This window comes from Sus scrofa, chromosome 6, assembly GCF_000003025.6.
Source record: "Sus scrofa isolate TJ Tabasco breed Duroc chromosome 6, Sscrofa11.1, whole genome shotgun sequence".
Taxonomy (NCBI): domain Eukaryota; kingdom Metazoa; phylum Chordata; class Mammalia; order Artiodactyla; family Suidae; genus Sus; species Sus scrofa.
The window spans coordinates 115,062,976-115,089,508 of NC_010448.4; the positions used below are offsets into that span (position 1 = coordinate 115,062,976).

Below are 26,533 nucleotides of genomic sequence, written 5' to 3' on the forward strand. Positions count from 1 at the left end.
AATGAAATTCTTCTACCTCATTTCATTGGTATGAAAACTTCTCCCTATCTAACCCAAATCCAGCCTGCTCTAATTGACCCTAATTTTTACCAGCTTTTCTCTTCAATGGAAATGATCATCTACTTCTTGCCATATAATCACTTGTAGTTTGAAATAACATTTTCTGATATTTAACTGCAAATAAATATCATTATTTCCTATTCCCCTGATTTTCAGATATCGTGATTTTGTTTCTGGTATAATTTCAGGTACTAGTTTGATTTTTCACTACTAATATGCTGAGCATTTCCAAAATTAAAAAAATGATATCATGATTATAAAGATAATTTAAACTAGAAATGCAGTTAAACTTTAAACCACAGCCTGGATCCCTAGGAGAATCTGCTTATGTTCATATAATAAAGAAACTAATTACAAATATTTTTGTAATTAGTCACTAAGGAACAATTTCAAAAAGCTCAATAAAAGTTACAGTTTTGTGGTCTAGTTTCCACTATTCTATATTAAAAGCAATATTAATAAACTCAAATATTGTTAGAATAGGTATAAATAGAATACTATACTTTAATAGAATTAATCATATTTTCACCTGAATTAGAAGACTGTTATTTAAACTTCATGTGTGTACTATTGTGATTATAATTTCCCCTTGAATCCTTCTGTAGCTTTAAGAACCTCATCTCTTTTAGTTCTTTTGCACTGTAATTTGCCCTTAGCTTTGAAATTGCTGTCATCTTTAGGAATATGCAGGCAGTTGTCCACAGGAGTTGGGACTCAAATTTAGCCTTGTAGAGAGGAGTATCCAGAGTAGACTAGGCAGAGGAAGGGAGAGCAGAGACACCAAGGCTGAGTATGTGCAAAAAAGGATTAGCAACACACATACAAAGATAATGGATGGACTTGTGGGTCTGGAAAAGAAATCACATGTCATAAGACATTAAGGCTCTGGCCAGATAGGTAAGAAGGGGCCGGGATGAATTGACTTTTCCCTGTAAACTTATAAAAGGTACAGATTCTCCTCAACATTCAAAGAGGAAGAGTATTTGCAGCTGCTTTCTTTCATAGGATAGCTTGGAACTACTGAAGGAAATCTACTTCTTATATAACTCTTCTTTAAAATCTTGAGAAATGGCCTTATATAAATCCCTAAAAGCCTAGAGTTGAATGGTTTGAAACAAATTTCTCCAACATGTTAACATGTTCATGGTAGTAGTGAAACAATAGTGGCGTGACTCATCCAGAAAAATCTTTACCAGCTGAGATTAAACACTACAACATGGGGCAAGGAAGCAAACAGGAGCACAGTAATGATGTCTATTGAATTTGACTCTTGACTACTATTCCCAATAATCAATGAAATCAAAGTATTTCAAACACCAATAATTTATCAGTAATTAATGTTTATATAGGTTAGATAAAAGCAAAGAATTGGAAAGTCCAATCAAAACCCCAAGTTTTGAGGACAAAATTCTGGCATATGTGCATTATTTGATCTTCCATTGGAATGTTTTTAAAGAGCTTTACAGACGATTTTGCCAATGTTGGCAAAATGGCATTTACTGATCACAACAGCTCTGAAGTAGATAAGACAACTAGCAGTGCATAAGACAGGGAAACAAAAAAACAAAAACAAAAACAGATTCTTGAGGTTGTAACCTGTCCAAGACTAAAAGGAAAAGTGACAGGTATTGAAAATCCACCAATCTCTAGAGAAACAAGCTTCCCAGTATAACAGTGAGTGAAATTGATTTGATAGAAAAGCAAAGACATAGTATTTTAATTTTAACCTCTCTATTGACAGAGAAGGCTTCCATTCCACAGTGTCACAAGTGATGTTATAATTTGAATCATGTTTATATCTGGTTATTTTATTTTCTTGTATGAATTTTGTTGATTTGCAATGGTGTCTCTTTTTGTCAATTCAGTCTTAATCATGTTAATGGAACCTAGAGAAACGTAATTTTTTTTTTTTTTGTCTTTTTGCCTTTTCTAGGGCTGCTTCCCTCAGTATATGGATGTTCCCAGGCTAGGGGTCGAATCAGAGCTGTAGCCACCGGCCTAGGCCAGAGCCACAGCAACGCAGGATCCAAGCCGCGTCTGTGACTTACACCATAGCTCATGGCAACGCTGGATCCTTAACCCAATGAGTGAGGCCAGGGATCGAACCTGAAACCTCATGGTTCCTAGTTGGATTCGTTAACCACTGCGCCACAACGGGAACTCCAAACGTGAGCAATTTTGAAAGAAAATCATTCAAAAGCCCCACTTCAAGAAAAATTCCAAACTATTTTATTCCTCTGTCCTTTAAAATATATCAAGAAATAGCAAAGTAACTTATTTTAATTTTAAACTCTTCTTCCTTCCTTCCCTCTGGCAATGATTTTAATAAGAAGCCAAAATAGCAGGTTGACCAGTGAGAAGCAGCTGAGGACCTCAAAAATCCATAAACAGGATGTTTTCAGCAGAAAAAGAAATGAAGTGTACATCACAAGAATGATTGCTAGTGTTAGATCTTTTCTTCTAAAGGAAGAAAGCTATAAAAGCATCAGAGGACATATATATTTACATAGACATATATAAGATATATATACCTATTTATCAATTATTTAGCTTTTTGATGAAAAGGTCAAAATGTTTGAAATAGTGATTAGCATACTGCTCCAATAAGAGCCTATGTAAGCTACTTTTTTTTTTTTTCTCTTTTGGGTCTTTTTAGGGCCGCACATGCAACATGTGGAAGTTCCCAGGCTAGGGGTCGAATCAGAGCTGCAGCTGCAAGCCTACACCACAGCCACAGCAACACAAGATCCAAGCCACATCTGCAATCCATACCACAGCTCACAGCAATTCGGGATCCCTAACCCACTGAGCAAGGCCACGGGTTGAACCCTTGTCCTCATGGATACTAGTCAGGTTCGTTACCGCTGAGCCACGATGGGAACATAAGCTACTTTTCAAAGTAATAACTTGGATATTATTCTGACTACAATATATTTATTCTAGATAATTTGGGTGGGAGCATAAAATTATGAAAAAAAAGGTTGTTCTAATCCAAACATTTTATAAAGTTATGAAATCCCTGAAGTGGAATATTTATGTTGTTTCAAATATTTCACTACCTTATATAGTGTTTTGACAGCCTTAAAATATGGTTCTCAGCATGAAATATCAGGTCCTCCATGCTCTGGTCTTTACTTATTGCTCCAGCCTCATATCTCATAGGCTTCCTTAGCTTCAAACAATGCTCCAGACAGGGTTTGCTGTTCTTACTGATTTCTTTCTTTTTTTAAATTGTCTTTATTGTTATTTCCCCAATACATTTTCTTTTTCTATTGTACAGCAAGGTGACCCAGTTACACATACATGTACACATTCTTTTTTATCCCATTATCATGCTCCATCATAAGTGACTAGACAGTTCTCAGTGCTACACAGTGGGATCTCATTACTAATACATTCCAAAAGCAATAGTTTGCATCTATTAACCCCAAGCTCCCAGTCTATCCCACTCCTTCCCCCTCCCCCTTGGACTTGGAGAATAGACTTGTGATTGTTGATTTCTTTTAAACCAAGGCATGGGTCTTACTGCTGCTGACGCCTCTGCCTAGAGCTCTTAGCTACCTCCCTCCTGCACCTCCTTCCTCCAGGTCACTATTTACTGACTTCTTTCACTCCTGCCTTTCTGTGGCCACCAATTCCTATTCAGCTGTCAGATATCTGCTAAGATATCACTTTTGGACTGGCCAAATATCAGTTTCACTTTCATGTGCTCCTTGAGCAAAGCATCCCTTTATTATACTCCTATAATTCAAGGTATCACGTGCTTAAACAGTTACATTCACCATCATGCCGAAACTCACTGTAAGTTACTCTTGTATGTCAGATTGGGCACCAGAACACTAAGGGGATAGGTGAAATTGAAGGAGAAAAACAAAAGACTTAATTTTCAGAAGGGTTAGAATTTTTTTAAGGGTAAGAGTAGATAGAATAAGATAAATTGGTAAATGTACTCTGCCTTACTAAGGAAATAAGTTGACCCTCAAGAGTTCTGTTGCTGAAAGACAAAGGGAAGCAAAGAAAAGAAGGTCATTGCAATGCAAGAGGCTCAAGCAGGAGACCTCAACCTTACGATATATTTAGAATCACCTTGGGTGATTTCAAATGTTCAACTGCCCAGGTCCCATCGTAGAACAATTAAATAATAATTTCTGGGAATTGGTCCAGTCATCAATACTTTGAAGAAAATTATTATGTGATTTATAATGTACAGTCAGGGTGGAGAATAATTGAAATACATTATTATAAAGAACTTTAAATTCAATAAATTCACTGTTATTGTCCCAGGATTCTACAGCTCAAAACCTACACTTTAAAATTGTTATTTTCTATAGCCTTTCCCCCTTTCTTCCCTTAGGATATCTACTTTCTTTCTTCATCAGTGACACCAATAGAATTTTGAAGTTTGTTATGAGATAACAATATTTAAAATATTAAGGCAAATAATAGATTTTTTTCTGATATATAAATAAGCAGCATGGAAAATATTAGGCCAGATAAAAAAACATTGTTCGGAATAAATAATGCAATAATCTTACAGGAAACTGTTCATACTGCTCACGGTCTATGCTTCGTGTACAAAAGATATCCCCCGTGTCTTTATTTATGAAGAAAAGATTGAAGGGCTCTTTATCGACTCCTGGTCCACTTATGGAGTAAAAGATGGTGTAGTTCTGTGCAGCATCAGATTGGACCTGTAACAATAAGTGACAATTTAGGAAAAGCAGAAACATATCGTGATTAGTATTTTCAACCTAATATCTTGTGGCGGTTCATTTTTGATCACCTCCTCTCTTTCCTGCCCATCTTTCCTCTGCTTGTCTACTCACTATCCCCCTTGTTTCTCAGATTCTTAATCATATCCTGCAATATGCAAACCCACAAACTCTTGTCACTTATTTGATCCTAAATTCTTTTCAGTCATTCGCATATGTATGGAAAAACCGTGGAATTGAATATGCCTTGCAATTCTCATTCATTTATTTGTATTCCTATATAAAGTAATGATTTCAGTGGTTTTAAATTATCTAGAGTGGAAATTTTTGTGACTAAAAAAAAAAAAAGAAATAATGCAATTTTCCTTCCAAAATGAATTCTTCATGAACTGTGTAATTTCAGAGCTGATTTAGGTTTACACTTCAGTAAAGTGGCAGAGATACCACTTTTTGGACAATAGAAATACTGGCCTTTTTTTTGTGAGAACAAGTACTAATTAAAGGGAGATCTGAATTACGTAAAATCTGTAGGTGTGTCCACTGTATGCAAATGCTAAAGTCTGATGGAGTGCTCATGAGAAACTGGATGCAGACCTAAGAACATCCATCAGCAATTTAAGTCAAAATATGTAACTTGTGGCAGTTCCCGTCATAGCTCAGTGGTGAACGAATCCAACTAGGAACCATGAGGTTGCGGATTCAATCCCTGGCCTCACTCAGTGGGTTAAGGATCCGGCATTGCCATGAGCTGTGGTGTAGGTTGCAGACATGGCTCAGATCCCATGTTGCTGTGGCTGTGGTGTAGGCTGGCAGCTACAGCTCCAATTGGACCCCTAGCCTGGGAACCTCCATATGCCACGAGTGCAGCCTCTATAAAGCAAAATAAATAAATAAAAAATAAATGAATAAATAAAAATATGTAACTTGTTTCTAAATGCTTCTAAATGCTAAATAAGATTTTTGGAGGAAAGTGATACAGTACTAACTCTTCTATAGGACCCTAATTCTAGTGAATAGATGATCCTTATTATACCAACAGGTTAAATAAAGCCCTGATTCAATTCAAATGGAAGGTTTTAGGAGTTCCTGTTGTGGCTTAGCGGGTTAAGAACACAACATAGTGTCCAGGAGGATGCAGGTTCAATCCCTGGCTTCGATCAGTGCAGTAAGGATCTGGCATTGTTACAAGCTAATGCAGCTCAGATCTGGTGTTGCTTTGGCTTGTGATGTAGGCTGGCAACTGCAGCTCCGATTTGACCCCTGGCCTGGGAACTTCCACATACCATACATGTGCGGCCATAAAAAAAAAAAAAGAGTCAAATGGAAAGTTTTAGAAACCAACAAAACTCTAACATATAAAATCAGACAAGATGGAATATACCTGCTGAACGTGCTGTGGAAATGGACCTAGTGAGTTCTCCATCAGTGAACATGGAATAGGCGCCCATCGCCTCTTGCTTCGCTTGAGGACTGTGTCTTCGAGATGTCTCTCAGGACCCTGCATTTGATGAGAGGTGAAGAAATACAGCATTGCATATCATTCTAGGTGCTGTGGTTTCCCCATCTACAGCAACATGAAGAAAATAAGTAAGGATTGTACGTAACAGTATCATGGATAACACCCAAGCCATTTCCATTTTTTATTAATAAGACACACACACACACACACACGCAAGCACACACTCTCTCTCACCGAGAGTAAGAACTAGTTTCACCTATTTCCTGATTTAATCACTTAACCAACCAGAACTTTACAGGGTTTTAATGAATGCTCTCTTAAGAAATATTGAGTCCCCTCTAAAAAGCAGAAAATCCATTAACAAATATTTAACAATTGATTTTATTCCATTAGGAGTGATACAACTGAAATTTTTAAAAATACTAGCTACAGTGGGAAGCATTTGTATGCCAGTGTGTGTTCCAGCGTGTTTTATTTTATGGGATATGGATATTCTTGGGAATTTGGATATAAAGTAATTTTTTTGTAAGCCTTATTCTAAATTTTAACAGATAAAAAGCATATGGAATAAGTAAGCATATTCTAAATTTGATGAAAAGTTCTTGTAATCAAAAAATTGAGCTGAGGAAGTCTTAGAAATCAAATCACTTATTAATAAATTATTATTAATAAATTATTTCATAAGACCATATCCATTGGGCAGAGTTTGCTTAAAGTGAGATTTATGTGAATTCCAGTAACCTTCTCCCTTCCCACTCCCTGATCACCACCACTCACTGCAAGAAGTCCAACTTAGAGTCAGAACTTTCAAACCAGTCCTGGCGTTTGGCCATACTCCATCCTCAGAAGAGAGGGACCTTGTGGAATTTTCTATTAAGATGGGAATAAGCTGTCAACGTTCTCATCTCCTCTTTAAAGAAGGACCCATTAGTCGCTTGGAAGAATGCCACGCAGGGTGGAGTACAATACCTCCAGCTGGAATCAATCTCTAAGTTTTAGACCTGCCAGCCTTGTTCTTCAGGTCAGCTGTTCTTATTGCCACACCTTAAAACATTATCTGAAACCTTTGATGTCTGACTTTGCTCCCTGGCCACAGAGTTGTTCATTTTTGCATCATTTGTCAGTAGTTCTACTACTCCTTAAAACAGTCTGGTCTTTACACATATTAACTATAAGTGGAATAGACAAAGAAATGAGTAATAATTTTAGCACGGCAGGAAATATAGGAGATGAAGGCTCTTGTAAGCAGATTATCACGCATAAGTCTTGCCTAATATACCTTCTGTCCTCCTGCTTCCAAAACAATTGCTATCTTTTTCTGTTCCTCTCTCTGAGTGTCCGAAAGTAAAATGGAAAAACTCTTCTTTTCAGAAGACAACATGAGGTCATGTGTTGTGTAAATTGAGCCATCTTCTTGAATTCTGAAGTCAGGATCACTTGACTGGATTAGACTGGCTGACTGCAGACACTCCTTCAGATTCACTGCAGGGAAGAAATTTCACAGTAAGTTGTAAGGCGAAACAAGAATAGAACAAGTTTTACAGGAATGACAACTTCCAGCTTGTGCATGAGAAGCAGAAAGAGGGAGGTTACACTTGCAATGTGTTGAGTCCTTAATATTTTAAAACTTGGAGGCCATAAAAATTAAATAATTAAATTGAAGGAGTCACAGTTTGCACTGCTTTCATCATAAATTTATAAAAAGATATAAAATATTTTAATGTTACTGGATTTATTGTTTCCACTTTAACTCTTATACACATGTACAAATGTGTTGTTTTCTATTGATGTCAGTGGATTTTGAACATGTTTGCAATAATCTGTGATAGTTAAAACTATCTTGCAAAAAATAAGAAAACTGGTCTATACTTAAGTAATATTTCTCAGTAATCTAGCAAGTACCAATTCTATAAAATCTTTTAGAAATGTAGTAATGGCTTAGTGGTTGTATCAAAATACTTTCTTTACAGATTTATATTTCATATATTTAGCATATTTACTATGTGTTTTTAGAGTATAGACTGTGTCTTTTTAAGTAATTTTAAAAGATATAAGGGATTAATTTGAAACCTCAAAGCACTGGGCAAAGCATTGCCTATCTTGGAAAGAATACTACTTCTGTAGGCAAGGTGTGTTTTCTAGATATAAACTTAAGATTAATGAAAAACCTAGATAAAAGGAATGTTACCCTTGGACCCAGTAATACCAACCAATTAAAAAACCTGGATGAAAGAAATGTTACAGCTGGATTCAGAACAACCAACCAATGCCTCAGGTATCGCTGTGATAGTGAGTACTTAAAATGTTATTTGATTTTCAGAAGCTATTCTGTGAAATATATATCACATAAATTCTTGCTGAGTACCTGGTCATAGTAATCAGCTTCAAGCTTAAATTTTATTTTGGGCATTTAAATGTTGACACTTGTTTTATATCTAATCAATCAAAGAGTGTTGGCTTTGGAATTTTGGCACCAGACTAGAAGTAGGAAATTAAAACATGCTTCTGCTTTTGGTGCCTTGCTTTGTTTATATTAAATTAAGGTAATTTACCTCTCAGATGTTTGCTAATTTTTCTGGCAAGAGAAGCATACAACTAACTTGGTACTTTAATTGTTTTAACCACTACCAAAAACCAAATAATTACTTATTATTTTATGTCAAATTTTAGTGCCAAATAGCTGTCATCTGGCTTTTATCCCAAACTTTACAAGAGCAGCCCAAAGTTAAATATAGCACTGAAAACTATGGAATTTTTTTTTAGAGCCACACATGCAGCTTAGGGAAGTTCCCTGGCTAGGGGTCAAATCAGAGCTGCAGCTGCTGGCCTACACCACAGCCATAGCAACACCAGATCTGACCTAGCATCTGCAACCTATGCCACAGCTTATAGCAATGTCAGATCATTAACCCACTGAGCGAGGCCAGAGATTGAACCCACATCCTCATGGTTACTAGGTGGGTTCTTAACCCACTGAGCCACAATGGGAACTCCAAAACTACAGAATACTTAACATCGTTTCTCACCTTTGCCTACAAGTGCTTCAGCCGGAAGATGAGAAGGAACTTGAAGAGATATTTTCTGACAAGCATCGCAAAATAATATTAAAACCTCAGAAGAAAGAAAAAAAAATGGGAATTACATTTGATCCCAACCTTTCACATTACAGTTTTATCTTATTGGTTAAAATATGGTCAAATTCAGAAACAAATTAATCTTCTACTCCTTCAATATTTCTCATATTTATTTTAAAAGGAAACAGCAAAGAAAGTGGCTTTAGGGAAACAATAGTCATTTAATATCAATGAAAAAATTTAAATGAACAGTAGTTCTTAGAATCTGAATTGCATTGCATTTACGAAAATGTGTTAAAACTATTGACTTTATATAGATGTTATCATCTCTAAGGCCATTTGTAAATGTCATTCTGACTTTTTAGCATGAGGAAAGTACTTGTCTCTGGAATATAATAATCACATATTTGTACACAAATCATTATCTCCACAGCCCCAAACAGTTTGAGGTATAGTTAAGTCAAGAAAATATTTGAGTATGTTTTTTAACTTCCTAAAAAACAACAACCACAAATATTATCTGATCTCCAATCACTCCTTGAACTGGCTTGGCATAAACTTCAAAGTCTAAATGAGTTCATTCACAAAACTAGACTAAAAAAGGAATGTATTTCAAAATATAGAGAGTAGATTTCAACAGGGTAAAGAATTTCAATTAAATTCAAGGCACAACTATTGTTTTAAAAAGCTATATACCTTGCTTAAGGAGAGAAGGCCGAGAATTTCTGAAAAATAAAAGCTATCCGTTTAAAAGTGTCTATTAAGTTCTAAACCTACTTTGCTTCTTTTGTTTGGTATTTGCTGTTTATTTACTTCCTCTTATGTTTTTCAAAATGACTGTTTTGTTATTATTCAAATATAAAATAAGGCTAGAAGATATAGGTCAATTTTATAACCAATTTTTCTCTGAGCACATGTTTCTAGAGTTACAGGACCCATTACTGGGGGGAAGGAAAGGAGACCATGAGCCATATTATGGGCATACATTTCTTTTCTAATTTAACCCAAGTCTGTTGGAGATATGTTATCAGACTATCTGAATGTAATGTGTAATTTTACAAAAACTTAGGCAGAGAATACGAAAAACTAGAATTTAAAAAGTTGTATTTACAAGTTCCTATCGTGGTGCAGCAGAAACAAATCCAATTAGGAACCAGGAGGTTTGATCCCTGGCCTCGCTCAGTGGGTTAAGGATCCAGCATTGTCGTGAGCTGTGATGTAGGTTGCAGATGTGGCTCGGATCCCGAGTTGCTGTGGCTCTGGGCGCAGGCCGTCAGCTGTAGATCTGATTAGACCCCTAGCCTGGGAACCTCCATATGCCACAGGTGAGGCCCTTAAAAAAAAAAAAAAGCAAAAAAGTTGTATTTGTATACCACTTTAATTTAAATAATCACTTTTTTTAAAGTGAGATTTTTTATTTACTTGACTTTTTTTTAAGATTTGTATTTTTTCTATTATAGTTGATTTACAATGTTGTGTCGATTTCTGCTGTACAGCAAAGTGACCCAGCCATACATATATATATGTATATATACATATACACATTCTTTTTCTCACATTTCCTCCATCGTGTTCCATCACAAGTGACTAGATGAAGTTCCCTGTACTACACAGCAGGATCTCATTGCTTATCCACTCCCAATGCAATAGTTTGCATCTTACTTGACTTTTCAATATTTTCATTCCTAATGCCAGGGAATGAATTAAAATATATCTAAAGAACTTTCTGAGTATAAAAATATTCTATTAGTAATGGTCTAAATATAAAATGTGAAAATATTATGTAATTAGAAATATATATACAAATACAGATATATATATATATATACACACATACACATACCTATAAATATATCCATATATAACTATATATATTATATACATACATTGTTTTCAGAGGATATATCCACGTTCCCACTCATACTTCCATCTTTTTTTCCTTCCTGCCCTAGGACCCCCATTTCATTGATTTTGCCTCTGCAGGCAGAGCCAATGCTGTTTTCCAGTATACCATTCTGGTTTTCAGATAAAATGAGCAGCTTAGTTATTTGGAGGGACCTGGAGTCAGACACCCTTTGAGTCATTATGGGGGAAAGGGATGGATGGGCAGTGATGAATCAGAGGATACTGGACAGAGCAGAGACCAAAAGTAAAAGAAATTTGGGTATCTTGGAAGTTTTCATCACATTTTACCTAATACTGACCCAAGAAAATCTCTGAGTTTTTGTACACGCCCCCCCCCCCCCACCCGCAGCAGTTACAGGATGAGACTGTGGCAACCTCATATAGTGTGTTACTTATATGGAAAAATGTTTATCCCCATAGAATAAAATCTTTATAAATACTGAAAATATAATTTGATGCTAAAATATTTTGCTAAAATGAAGCAAAAAATAAAATAAATTTTTAAAAAAGGCATTCCCATCATGGCTCAGCAGAAATGAATCTGACTAGCATCCATGAGGACACAGGTTTGATCCCTGGCTTCGCTCAGTAGATTAAGGATCCAGCATTGCTGTGACTGTGGTATAGGCCAGTGGCTATAGCTCCAATTTGATTCCTAGCCTTGGAAATTCCATATGCTGTGAGTGTGGCCCTAAAAAGCAATACATACATATATACATACATACATAATTAATGCTAAAATGAAAAAAGAAGGAAATTCAGTGCTCAGAAATGCCAGATGTAGACATGGGACCACTCCCCACCAAAGAAAACCCAGCACCTAAGTATGCAGTTACTAAGCTTTAAGAACTTAAGTGAAATCCAAGTTAATGTTTGTTTGTTTTTTTTTTTGTATTTTTTAATGACTGTTGCGTTTTTCTTTTTTTCTTTTTTTTTCAAGTTTAATACCTTGCTTAAACTAAGAGCCCCTCTCTTAACCCTTTCTGGGTAAAGTTAAGAAAGTCCTGGATATTTCGCATTTCCACCCAGAATCCTTTTCCTCCATCTCAGCTCAGTGGAACCAACTACAGCTTATTTAATGACTAGTAGCTAAAGCAAACCTCAGAACCTTCTGGGCCAAATGCCTGAGGAGTGAATTCGTGTTGCTACTCCTTAGAAAAACACCACAGCAAGACTGAACATGGGAGTCCCTTGAAAACCTTTAACCTCTTAGCCATGGAAACTTGAAAAGCAAACTGAACACCTGCCATCCTGGGTCACAGATCTCTCAACTCTTCCTTCAATGTTTCTCGGGTCACTTTTTGTTTTTCCAGGCTACCTTGCCTACCTTCCACTCCCACCCGACTCTCTTTCAAGCCCAGACTGAAGCAAGGAAGTGCCCAGTAGTAACATGCTTGAGTTCCCTAATCCTTTGGTTGTTACTCACCAGGAGAGAGAAAAGGAGCTGCTTACAGAAATCGCTCCCTGGGGCAGCGGAGGCCACAGCCATCAGAAGCGGTCCCAGTGCTCAGGGATGTGGCTGGATAACAGGGCAGCTTGGGAGGCACAGGGTGGCTTAAGCAGATTCCCAATGGCTGGCACTGGGGCAGGGTTTTCTGCTGCCACCTTGGCACAGATGAGCTTGGTTTGGAGGTTTGGAGAGGCGTCTGGAGGCAAATGGTAAAAATGACAGGAGGAGGAGCAGCAGGACAATTGCTTTCCTCTTATTCCTGGCTCAGTCTTCACCCTTCCTATTCAATTACCTCCGAATGGAAAGAGGTTTTTCCTCCAAGTGGGGTGGGTGGGGAACAAAACATCCCCAAACCCAGCCACTAGCTCCTCCTCACAGCTTTCAAAATTTCTCCTGCCACTTGACACATAGGCAGAAGCAACAGGGAACACCCTCAATCCTCAGCCCTCCTCCCTTCCCCCCAGGTTGATGCTCTGAAGTCCTCCCCAGTTATTACCCACTCCCACGTCCTCCCCTCCTGCTTGGCCTTATTAATCTGTCTCGCCCCTGGGTGCAAACGCAGATTGTGCACAAATTCCATGCAAGGAAGTGATGCCTCCTCAGCTGCCGTGGGCAAATCAGAGATACACAGGCATGTGTAATCACATCCATCACAGCTTATCTCCCCATCTAAGCATTTTAGGTGTAGCCTGTCACACACAGCATGGCACTCCTGCCAGCAATCTGGTCCTGTGGTCTCCAGCTGCAACTTCACAGATGCATTGTGTCTACTCCTTATTATCGGCAGACATCACTAGATGTCATAGGAATTTACCACAGGGTACATAGACCTTATAAAAGTAAGTGAATAAAGGCATAGCTGGGTTATAATTTTCTTATTACATTCGTTAAAAAATTTTTAATTCAATTTATTAAAAAAAGTTTACCTGTTTTTTCCACTGTATACCACCCACCTCCCCCCACCCCCTCTGCCTTTTCTTGTGACCCACCAGTCTGTTCTCCATATCTATGAGCTTGGCTTTTTATTTATTGATTTCTTCTTAGATTCCACATTGTAAGTGAGATCATGGGCATTAGTCTTTCTCTGTCCTACTTACTTCACTTAGCATAATGCCTTCCAGGTCCATTCATGTTGTTGCAAATGGCAAGATTTCATTCTTTTTAAGGCTGAATAATCTTCCATTGTACTTACATACCATATTTCTTTATCCGTACATTCTCTGAATGTAGGATGATTTTATATCTTGGCTATCATAAATACTGCTGCAGTGAACACAGGCATGCATATTAATGTTTTCCTTTTCTTGGATGAACACCCAGAAGTGGAATTGCTGGATATGGTAGTTCTAGTTTTAATTTTTTGAGGACACTCCATACTGTGTTCCAAATTGGTTGTGTGAATTTACATTCCCACTAACAGTGCATAAGGGTTGCTTTTCTCCACATCTTCACTAACACTTGTTATTTCCTGTCTTTTTGATGCCATTCTAACAGGTCTAAGTTGACATCTCACTATGGTTTCAATTTGTACTTTCCTGACGATTAGTGACATTGAGCATCTTTTCATGTACCCAGTGGTACATCTATACATCTTCTTTGGAGACATGTCTGTTTAGATCTTCTGCCTATGGTTTATTTATTTTTTTTTTTTTTGTCTTTTTGCCATTTCCTCCCGCGGTATATGGAGGTTCCCAGACTAGGGGTCTAATCGGATCTGTAGCCACCGGCCTACGCAAGAGCCACAGCAACGCAGGATCCGAGCCGCGTCTGCAACCTACACCACAGTTCATGGTAACGCTGGATCCTTAACACACTGAGCAAGGGCAGGGATCGAACCCGCAACCTCATGGTTCCTAGTTGGATTCGTTAACCACTGCGCCACGACGGGAACTCCAGATCTTCTGCCTATTTTTAAATTGGATTGTTTGCTTTTTTGCTATTGAGATGTATGAGTGCTTTATATGTTTTGCATATTAGCCCCTTATCAGATAATATGATTTGCGAGTATTTTCTCCCATTCTATCGGTTACCTTTTCTTTTTTTCTTTTTTTTGGCCCACCTTGCAGCATGTGGACATTCCTGGGCCAGGGATCAAATCCTCACTGCAGTTGCCAGCTGTGCTACAGCTGTAGCAATGCTGGATCCTTAACCTGCTGCAACATAGGGGAACTTCCCAATAAGTTGCTTGTTCATTTTCTTTTTGGTTTGCTTTGCTATGCAGAAGCTGTTTAGTTAATGTAGTCCTGATTTTTTATATTTGCTTTTGTTATTTTTGTTTTTGGTATCAGACACAAAAATCATGGCCAAGATTTAGGTCAAGGAGATTGCCACCAATGTTTTTTTTAAGGAGTTTTATGGTATGAGGTTTTATGTTCAAGTCTTAGTCATTTTGAGTTTTTTGCGTATGGTGTAAGATAGTGGTCCAGCCTCATTCTTTTGCATGCAGCTGTCCAGTTTTTCTAGCAGCATTTATGGAGGAGGCTGTCCTTTCCTCGTTGTATATTTTTGGCTCCTTTGTCATGAATTAATGGATTATATATGTACAGGTTTATTTCTGGGTTGTCTATTCTATTCCATCAATCTATGTGTCTGTTTTTATGCCAGTACCACACTATTTAAAAACAGTAATAATATTGGAAGTTCTTTTTGTGACTCAGTGGTAACAAGCCCGGCCAGTATCCATGAAGATGTGGGTTCAATCCCTGGTCTCACTCAGTGGGTTAAGAATCCAGCATTGCCATGAGCTATGGTGCAGGTCGCAGACACAGCTGGGATTCCGAGTTGCTGTGGCTGTGGTGTGGCTGTGGTGTAGCTCCGATTTGACCCCTAGCCAGGGACCTTCCATATGCTGCAGGCTTGGCCATAAAAAGCAATAATAATAATAATAATAATAAATGATAATAGGCAGCAGAGTGCATCCCTGTTGGGGCCCTCCTTGTCCTCTCAGTAGAGCCCCTTGGCTGACATCCTCCACCCTTGGCACCTGCACCCCACAGTCCAGTTAGGAAACCCCACGGCCTGAGAAGCCGTGACACCCTCCAGGATCTCTGGCCTTTCCAAGCCTGGCAGGCAGGGCTGGGGAGATGCCCCCTCAGTTTGCAGCTCTGCAGTCACACAGGGCCTGCATTACTCCAGCTGCCAGGCCTTGCTCACTGAACCAGCAGAACATTTTTTTGCATCCAGGCCTAGCTGATCAGACGCATGGGGTCCCTCAACCCTGTTGTTGCTGCTCCTCTAGAGTGCAATACCACATAATTTTAATTACTATAGCTTTATAATAGAGTTTGCAATCAGGAGCCATGCTTTGTTCTTTCTCAAGATTGCTTTGGCTATTCTGGGGCTTTTGTGGTTCCATACAAATTTTAGGATTGTTTGTTCTATTTCTGTAAAAAATACCATTGGAATATAAATATTAATTCTTTTCTTACTGCATTCTTGTAATTACTCATGAGGAGATTTTTTCCTTGAATACCTTCATTTACAAACACCTGTGATCTGAGATAAACCCTTTTATTTTTTCTTTGCCACATCCACAGCATATGGAACTTCCCAGGCCAGGGATGGAATCCAAGCCACAGCTGCGGTGATGGTGGATCCTTAACCCTCTGTGCCAGACAGGGATTGAACCTGCACCTCAGCATCAACCCGAGCTGCTGCAGGGACAACACTGGATCCTTAACCCGATGCTTCATAGCAGGAACTCCTGAGATCAGCTCTTTTTAAAATCACTCCAGAGAGTTCCCGTCATGACTCAGCAGTAATGAACCCGATTAGTATCCATGAGGATATGGATTTGATCCCTGGCCTCACTCAGCTCAGGATCTGGGGTTGCAGTGAGCTGTTGTGTAGGTTGCAGATGCAGCTCGGATCCCACGTTTCTGTGGCTGTGGCATAGGCCAGCAGCTATAGCTCCGATTTTATCACAAGCCTGGGAACCTCCATGTGCAGCAAGTGCAGCCCTAAAAAACAAAAAACAAAAAACAAAAAAACACTCCACTCATCCAAATTACTTGCGCATTAAGTGCAGGACATCTTGGCCTAAAATCACACTATCACATTGAGCTTAGTTTTTTAAACACTTAAGATCCTTGCAATGAAATCTTTAGTATCTTTCTTCTGTCACAGCTCATTGAGTTCAATACGAATCACATGGAACAGCAGCGACAGAAGTTACGAAAGGAGGGTAAATATTTTCAAAGGGTAATTGTTCAGTTTGGGGCATAAAGAGGGAACTAAACTTCATATGTAATGAGCCATTGCTAAGAATCAGAAACCACAACAGGCATTTCACTGAACCTTCCCAAAGAGCCCAGTGAGGGCTTTTAGATAATGAAACGATGAGAAAGTAACCCTCTCTCACCCATTAATCCAGACACAAGGGAGAAATAAACATTTGAACACAAGTCTGAGTGCCACCAAAATGTTATACCTTTCACTCTCTCCTGCTATTTTGATGGCAATTGTGTATCAATATATGGAAAATGAGCAGAAAATGATGATGAGGTATGTGAGAATTCTGTCCTGTTGAACAATAAGCTGGTTTGAGGCCAGAGATGTGTATTCAAAAGCAGTTACAAACTACACCTCTTAATTACAGCCAATCATTCTAGAATACTCAGGGCAGCTAGCCTCTTTAGTGATAGAAAGAATGTGACTCATTCTACAGTCAAGGAAAATGGCTGTTCAACTGCTTACTTTATAAATTTGTAGGAGTTCCCATCGTGGCTCAGTGGTTAACTAATCCGACTAGGAACCATGAGGTTGCGGTTCCATCCCTGGCCTTGCTCAGTGGGTTAAGGATCAGCGTTGCCATGAGCTGTGGTGCAGGTCATAGACGTGGCTCGGATCACGAATTGCTGTGGCTGTGGCATAGGCTGGTGGCTACAGCTCCGATTGGACCCGTACCCTGGGAACCTCCATATGCCGAGGGTATGGCCCTAGAAAGACAAAAAATATATACATGTATAAATTTTTATACTTGAAATTACCCTTCCTGCTCTTGCTGCTTCCATTTCTACCTGATGTTTAATTGAAAAGAAAAGGTCGAGAAAAAAGAATATGTACATGTATGTGTAACTGGGTCACCCTGCTGTACAGTATAAAATTGACAGAACACTGTAAACCAGCTATAATGGAAAAAATAAAAATCATTATATAAAAAAAAAGAAAGAAAAGAAAAGGTACAGCTCAATCCCCATGCCACTAAGAAAGGAAAAATCAAAGATTTTCTTTTACGTGTTTTACATGGTAGAGGTGGAAATGATAATCTAAGTGCTTCTTTGGAATAAGAGGCCAAGAAGGTCTAGGAAATAAAGGTCCTGGAAGAAGAACTAAATGATGTCTGGTAGCATTCTACTGCCAAATATACAGGCACCAATAAATATATATTTTGTATCTGCACTGGCATTTGATTTCCTATAAGAAAATACAATCACATTAATTAGATATATTTATATTTGATATTTTGGGAGAGAAGAATGGAAGTATAGAAATAGGAATAAATACCTAAATGCATATGTGTAGATCCAAGTGGAATTCTGTCTGTATATGTTTAAGCATAATTATCTAAACCTAGACTTAGATAATAAGTATATATATTTAATACTCTTAATTTTATATGTAAATATATATAAATACATATATACACATATATATTATGTTGTATACATAAAAATACATACATATATTTTTTTTCTTTCTGAATTCAAAGACTCAAGTTCTCCAATTCCTGAATCCTGTAAAGTGGGAAATACATTTTCCATTTAATAAAATCATTGTTACAACTTTCGATATTATGGCATTCTCCATGGAAATGGGAAAGAATTAAGTACAAAAATTAAATTGATGATACTGAAAAAACGTAGCATGTATTGGCCTATAGAGGAGATGCAAAGCATTGCTAAATCAGGTGAATCCAGAATATTCTCCATGGTTCTGGAATAATGATTTTTTCAAATTCCACATCTTTTAGCCCGTATGTTGCATGTTTTTTCCTCCAATTATCTCTCTTACTTGAAAGTAATTTTAAAAAATAATTTTCACAAAAGCTTAAGTCCAATCATTGGTTTGCAAATATGCCACATAAACTATTGTTTTCCCATATTTGCTACATATACACAAATGTACCCTTGAAAATCTAAGTATTTTATAGGGAGTTCCCATTGTGGCACAGTGGAAATGAATCCGCCTAGGAACCATGAGGTTTTGGGTTCCATCCCTGGTCTTCCTTGCTCAGTGGGTTAAGGATCTGGCATTGCCCTGAGCTGTGGTGTAGGTCACAGACATGACTCAGATCCTTTGTTGCTGTGGTGTAGGCCTGCAGCTGTAGATCTGATGGGACCCTTAGCCTGGGAACCTGGGAACCTCCAAATGCTTTGGGTGTAGCCCTATAAAGCAAAAAAAAAAAAAAAAAAAAAAAAAAAATCCACATCCAAGACTTTATAGGAAAACAATTTATTATTATGATAAAAATTATAATAAACTGTCCACCTTAAAATCAAATTAAAGAAAACAAAATTTATCCCTTTCAATTTCCTACCATCAGATTATTCAGAAAGAGCTCTATTTTATTGTTATGTGTACATTTGTTGTATTTTGTATATTTTAATACGTCGAAATTAACAGCATAATTGAATGACTGACAGTGTAATGTAGTGGCTAAGTGCTTGGAATCTGGATTCAAATCCTGGCTTTGCTACTTATTAACAATATACTATTAGGTAAGTTACTTAGTACTTCTGTGCCTTAATCTCTTCATCTATAAAATGGGGATAATAATAACTGCTAATTTATAGTCATTATGAGAATAAATATGATTTTACATAGAAAGCCCTCTGAACAGTGTCTGGCTCATGGCAAGCACTGATGTTTTACATCACATAATTGCCCAGGTGTTCAATAAAAAGTTAAAGAGACTGGATTTTAAATGAAGTAAACACAAACACTGCAAATCCAAGGTCTCACATAAAAGCTATCTAAAAATGTACAAGCAGAAATATTCACTGAAGAAATGTTTAAAGGTCCATATAATGGGCTCTGACCTCTTCAAGGAGATTAGCACTATATACAGGAAAAAGAAAAAAAAAAAAAGATGGAAGTATTAGGCTCATTTTGTGGAGCAGAACACAAATGTATTCTCTTTTCAGTTCAAAATATAGGAAAAAAAAAAGAGGCACTTTAGTAAATATTAAATATCTTAGAAATTTAGAGAAAAATTAAGGATAAGCACTGCTTACATCCTTAACATAGAGACCCCTGTAGAAGAAGACAGTTTATTTTAAATATGTAAATATTGCATAATCTGTTTTCCACCAGATTTATGGTCACACAAAGATTTAAGCCTAAAGACTCACTGATCCTTATAGTTTGGTTTTTAGCTTAAAAGATGTCAAGAAGACATGCCTTCCTATGAATTTCAAAAAATGTGTCTTATAGAAATATAGTAACAGATCTCATAAAAGATGTTTATTCACAGCAAACTTTGCAGAAAGTGCTGGTTATGAATAAATTCAAGTCCTCAGAATATCCACTTGCCTTAAAATTACTACCTCTGTCATGTGACCTAGTTTATTCTAAAAGACTTTGGACTGACAGGAATGCTTTAAACGTTGAGGAAGCCCTAACAAAGGCATTTTGGGTTAAGTATACATGACTGAAGATAACAGAAACTCCAGGGGTAAAATGAGTGTGTGATATAAATATGGAAGATTAGAAGTATGTGAACAAATTTTTTAGAAGTCTTACTATAGAAGACATCTGGGTCTCAGAAGTTCAATGTGCAGTGGAAATCTCCTTCAATTCCAAAGACATTTTATCTGGGTCTAAGATTATTCAAAATTAGAAGTAACTCAAAGGAATTTACAATTACCAGCAATGACTTCTTTTTTTAAAAACAATTTTTATTTTATTTATTTATTATTTATTTATTTATTTTTGTCTTTTCTAGGGCCGCACCCTTGGCACATGGAGGTTCCCAGGGTCGAATCAGAGCTGTAGCTGCCGGCCTATGCCACAGCAACGCGGGATCCAAGCCATGTCTTTGACCTACACCACAGCTCACGGCAACTCGGGATCCTTAACCCACTGAGCAAGGCCAGGGATCGAACCTACAACCTCACAGTTCCTAGTTGGATTCACTAACCATTGATCCATGACGGGAACTCCAGCAATGACTTCTTAAGGCTGTTTGCATAGAATACTGATTAATTTCACATAAAATGACAATTCTTATTATCAAAATTGCTGGCAGACTTATGAAAAGTCAGCATGAATATCTGTATAATTTAGAACTCTCTTTATTCAGCACACACACCCAACTCAAAAGCTTAAACAAAACAAAACAACAAAACAGTATTGTTGAAGATAAAGGGATTTGTTAGATCATGTAACTTGGAAAGTCCAGGACTTTCCTAGATTTAGGCCATAGCTCAAGCCAAGTGATCAAATGATGTCACCAAGATATTGGTTTTCACCATCTTTTTTTTGTTGTTGTTCTCTTTTTAGGGCTACACCTGCAGCATATGGAAGTTCCCATGCTAGGGGCTGAATGGGAACTGCAGCCAAGGCCTACACCACAGCCACAGCAACACCTAACACAAACTGTATCTGCAGCCCACAGTGCAGCTTGTAGCAATGCCAGATTCTCAACCCACTGAGTGAGGCCAGGGATCGAGCCCGCATCCTCACAGAGACATCAGGTCCTTAACCAGTGAGCCAGCTCTGCCTTTCTTTGTGTTGATTTCATTATTCAGTTTTCTCAGTTCAGAGGCAAAGATGGCCACCAGAAGCGCAAAGATTCCATTCTATTGTTTAGTAATCCATAAGTGAAATAGTATGTTTTATTTTAATAGCTGGAGCAAAACACAATCGCACCAGAGAATCTTGTCCCAAAGCCTAAAGTCAAGGGATGGCCAGATCATCTGGGCAAAAACCAGTAAGGAGGTCTTAATCCAAGACAACTGTCAGCTATTGACCAAAAAAAAGGAGGAATAGTGGCTGGATAAGTAAATGACAATGTCCAGTAAACTGACCTTTTCTTTAGTGTTATCTCAATAATGCCAATTATCCATCAATCATCTATTAACACCTTCTAAACCCTAAGCACTACTCATGATGCTGCTGAGTGGAAGCAGAAGAAAATATAATCTCTGCCCTCATAGAGCTTATAATCTACTCTAGGTTTTGAAAATTAAAGTACCTCATATGATATGATCAGGATTAAAATCCTGGTGATATAAACATAATGAAATTTGGGGCTTTTATTCACTTCCTGCTATCTCCTCCAATTATTATTTTCTTTGGTGGCCTTCAGAGTTAAATGTTTGAAAGTTTTTTTTTTAAATGATAGATGGACTCTTACTGTCAATTATTTATATTACATATTAAAAATAATATTATTAAATGTTGATTTTTACACATAAGAATATATATTAACTACCTAAACTTTGTTAAGATAGAAAATTAGGAGGGAAAATGTCACCTATGATCTAAAGTTAATCTTCTATGATTTATCTTCCAGTCTAATTATTGTGTATAAAATTTTTAATGTTACTACACAGTGCTATAAATATAATTGTGTACCATGCATTGTATCCTTAATAATACAATACAAACATCTGTCCTATGTCATAACAAATCCTACATAGATTTGCTAGTGGTTATACTAAACTTCTTCAAATAAATGACTTGCAATTGATTTATTCACTCCTTAATACTGGGTATTTAAATTGTTCCCAATTTTTCATTGTTATAAAGACCATATTGACAGACAAACTCTTTTCTAGATTTAGAAGTATCTTTTTGAGATAAATTGCCACATATAGAAGTTCTAGGTCAAAAGATTTCATGGGACTTAATAGCTTTGGGTACATAAAGCCAACCTGTATCACAAAGGAAGAATGCCAATGTACATTTTTACTGACAATGGGACAATAAACATCCTAGCCAGGATCAAATGTTATTATTTCATTAAAAATTCTGCTATTTTGGTAAGTAAAACATTATAATTTTAATCTGAATTACTTGCCTAGTCATGATGTCTAGCACTTCACAACTGCCAAGCCATTGTATTTTTTTTATGGTGTATGTGTTCTTTTAATACATTGGCACAGTGAAATGACCCAGCCATACATACAAACAATAATAAAAAAATAATAAAAAGATAGAGAGTTCCCATTGTAGCTCAGCAGTAACAAATCCGACTAGGACCCATGAGGATATGGGTTTGATCCCTGGTCTTGCTCAGTTGGTTAACGATCTGGCATTGCCATGAACTGTTGTGTAGGTCACAAACACTGCTTGGATCTGGCGTTACTGTGGCTATGGCGTAGGCTGGCAGCTACATCTCCAATTTGACCCCTAGCCTGGGAGCTTTCACATGTGGCCCTAAAAAGACAAAAAATAAATTATAATTATATATACATATATATATATGCTCATATTTGGAACAAATCAAGGAAGTTAATATCTAAAACTCTTTCTTCAGTGGAGCTTCTTAAGATAAGAGGGTTGTTACATTTAGTTTTTAGCCTTTTATAACTTAGTGGTTGAATCTGACAATAGTGCAAAAGGATTTTTGCCTTGTAAGTCCACTGAAAGGCTAATCTTCCCTGAGAGACTATTGGCATTTTCTGAAGCAATAACCACAAACTCACCCAGAGTTTTATAAATTGATTCGTTGGCTAGATTGAAATATGTGTTGTCATTTCTATAGCAATTGTAATACATACTCAAAGGAGCCATTTCTAATTTCTTTGCTCTTGAATTAAAAATAAAACTCATTCTCCAAGGTTCTTGCAGCTTATTTTGTATTTAATAAAAATCAGTCTCTATTGATCAGATTCTGTCTAGTGTTTCCTGAAATGCCCCTCAGAATGTGCTCTTTCCTAAGGTTAATTGAAAACAGACTGTCAGCTCAGCGATCCTTTTGCTGCTTGAGGGTCAAAGGGTGAAGACAAGGGATTAGATGACTGGTCTTAACAATGGCTGCTATGAAACAGGCTATTTCTTATGTACTGGAAGATCCATTGGAAAGGTGAATGGGAACAGAAACTGCTCTGTGTGATCAAAGCATGTTCTCCTGGGTGAAGAGAGAAACACTTTGTAAATCATTTTGTCTTGGTAAAAGTTTCCCTGTACAAATCTGAACTAGAATGTTTTGAGAATTTTTTTATATGTACTCTGAGAATATGCGTGTGCACGAACTCTCCTTCTCTTCAGCCAAAGCAGAGATCTCAGGTCTAATGAAAAAGCTCAGCTTTACCTCAACTTGGCCCAGACTGTTATGCTGACGCTTGCTATTTTGCCATTATTCTGAAAGGAAAGCACATCATGGTCAGTCTTGCTTAAGCCCTGGTTGTGTTATTTTTATCAATAGAATATATATGAACTTTTGACTCAGATATAGTGTATAATGCATAAAATAGTAAAAAGATGGAGAAAGGGAAGCCATGGATATTTTTGGACTAAACTACATTAAAAATACATGACTACACTTTAACGTTTGTGTGGTTTCCTTTATGTAAATAGATTGAGTGATTAACATTTAACAAAAGAAACTACACCCTTTAAAGAATACGCCCTTTATGAAATAGCCTCAATTAGCCACTGAGCTCAAATTATTATTGCATTATAGACGCTCTGCAATCAATTGGTAGCATACTATTCCCTTGCTGTGGAATAATTAGGGAAAGTGAGTCTAGAAAGTGCTGACTTTAGGAACTCTCAAACTTAACTTGCAGAGTTTGGATTCAGATTGGAATGAGCCTGATATTTTACCAGGCTCTCAGATAATCTGAGTTAGAATAAGCCCCCCGTTTATTAATAACTACCTGTTATGTGTCTATCACACTGCTTGAGATTATAAGAAAAACAGAAATTCGTAGAGAAGAATTACGTCCTAAAAATGCTTACAATGTTGTTAAGCAGACAAAATGCATATGCATCATAGAGAGTGCAGAACAAGAAATAACATAATCACATACTAAGTATTGGTACAGAAGTTAAGTGTTTCCAGCATTCAGAGGGACATTTGTCAAAGAGTAGGAAAATCAGAAAACCAGGCAATCAGCACATCTTAGCCAAATACTAAGTGACCTGTGAGGTCACAGCACAGCATAAGACAAGGGTCCTGAGCTTGGACAAAGTAAATGTGCATTAAAACAAGGAGAAACAAATCAGTGGTGCCTTGCTAACTATAAGTAAAACGGAGGATCAGAAAGAAATCAGTATATCCTATAAATGGAGACTTGAAAGGTAGACAGGAATTAGATATTTGGCAGAGGATGGAGAACATCTGATAGAAGAGTGGCACAGGGCCAAAGTCAGCCCTCCGTATCCACAGGTTGAAGTTACTCTTAGTATCTGCGGATTCCAATCCATAAATACCTAGGATTGATTGTATATCATTTTATATAAGGGACTTGAGCATCCAAGGACTTTGGTATCCTCAGTGTGGGGGTGTGTGGGAGGTCCTGGAACCAATCCCCAAGGACACTGAGGGACAACTATATACATGAACAGGGAATCAACCAAAATGGATTGGCAGCAACAGCCAGTCCAGGTAGGACCAGCTTCAGCAGATAGTTACCATGCCCCTTCGATATGTCTGGTGCTTTTCTAGGTTTTCAGGACACAGACACGGTCTCTTCTCGCAGGTAATAAAAGAAACAGATGAGAAAAAAAATATAACACTGCACAAGGAAATAACAGCTATGAACAAATGCCATGCAAGTACAGAAAAGAGAGAAAGTTATTTGACGTGGCGGATAGGACAGCAATGCTATTAGATCTGGTGTGTCACGAAGGAGGAGGTGCTATTTTAGTGACTCTTGAAAGATGAAGTTCACCAGTAAAGGAATTCAAAGGAGGCACGATCTTCAGTGAAGTTTATAATCCAAACCAAAAAAAAGTGTGAAGGGACAATGCTTTTTCAGGAAAGGATCAGAAACTCCCAGGATGAAGGAACTTGAAGCTGTATATGCAAAGATTGATTAAATAAATGGGGAATTTCCACCCTACTGAAGAGCGGATTGAACCGTGATATTATATAATAGTTGTTTACAAATATTTACTCCAAAGGGAAAAGCTTACACTTGGTGTTTTTGTTTTTATGTTTTAGAACTATTTCAGATTTATAGAAAAATTACAGACAGTACAGAAAATTCTCATACACTTCAAACTCACTTTCTCCTATCACAAATATCTTATATTATGTACATTTGTTAAAACTAGTAAGCCAAGATTGATATATTATTATTAACTAAAGTCTTTAGTTTTTACTTCCTTTTTCTTTTCTTTCTTTCTTCCTTCCTTCCTTCCTTCCTTTCTTTCTTTCTTTCGTGCTTTCCTTCTTTCTTTCTTTCTTTTTTTGGCCATCCTGGGGCATATGGAGTTCCCCCAGGGCCAGGGATCACAGCAGGAACTCCTTAACTTCCTTCTTCTGTTCTGGCATCTGATACTAAAAACAAGCAAATGCCCACAACATTCCTGCTAAGGGTGCACTGAAGCTGTGTATTCTGGTCCTTAATAGCCAATTGCGCACATCTCTTCTAAAACCTGCAGAGTCTTCACATTGGTAGCTTGAAACCAACAACTGTGGAAATATTTCCGTCATGGCAAACATCATATATTCTAAATCAGAGGGTTTTTAAGAAATATTTTTCCTGGACTTGGTTGTTAAACAACTAAGAAGGATAATATTGCTTCTTAAATTCTGCCTTGTTTTGCTTTTAGATTGAGACAATCTTGTTCTATTTCCAATTGCAAATTTAAAAAAAAGGAAAATATATCAATCTATATTCTCCACTTTTTGTAGAAGAATTAAAACAAAATCTAACTGCAAAGACCAAGTGAAGAGCCAAGTGAAAAAATACCC

The 26,533-nt window shown here is 37.3% G+C and overlaps 1 protein-coding gene across 3 annotated transcripts in view; it reads right to left on the reverse strand.

The window, feature by feature from the left end:
- The window catches only part of DSC1 (desmocollin 1), a 33,873-nt gene extending 20,751 nt beyond the window's left edge, over positions 1 to 13,122 (reverse strand). For 2 of the 3 annotated variants that reach the window (XM_003127880.3, XM_013999268.2), the window contains exons 1-5: positions 12,637 to 13,122; positions 9,258 to 9,342; positions 7,511 to 7,713; positions 6,154 to 6,270; positions 4,596 to 4,751 (exon numbers count right to left, since the gene is read on the reverse strand). In XM_003127880.3, coding sequence (XP_003127928.1) covers positions 4,596 to 4,751; positions 6,154 to 6,270; positions 7,511 to 7,713; positions 9,258 to 9,342; positions 12,637 to 12,699 — 624 coding nt within the window. In that variant the 5' untranslated portion in view covers positions 12,700 to 13,122. Of the gene's footprint in view, positions 1 to 4,595; positions 4,752 to 6,153; positions 6,271 to 7,008; positions 7,172 to 7,510; positions 7,714 to 9,257; positions 9,343 to 12,636 lie in introns of those variants that run through there. The other variant, XM_013999269.2, reaches the window with a different exon arrangement.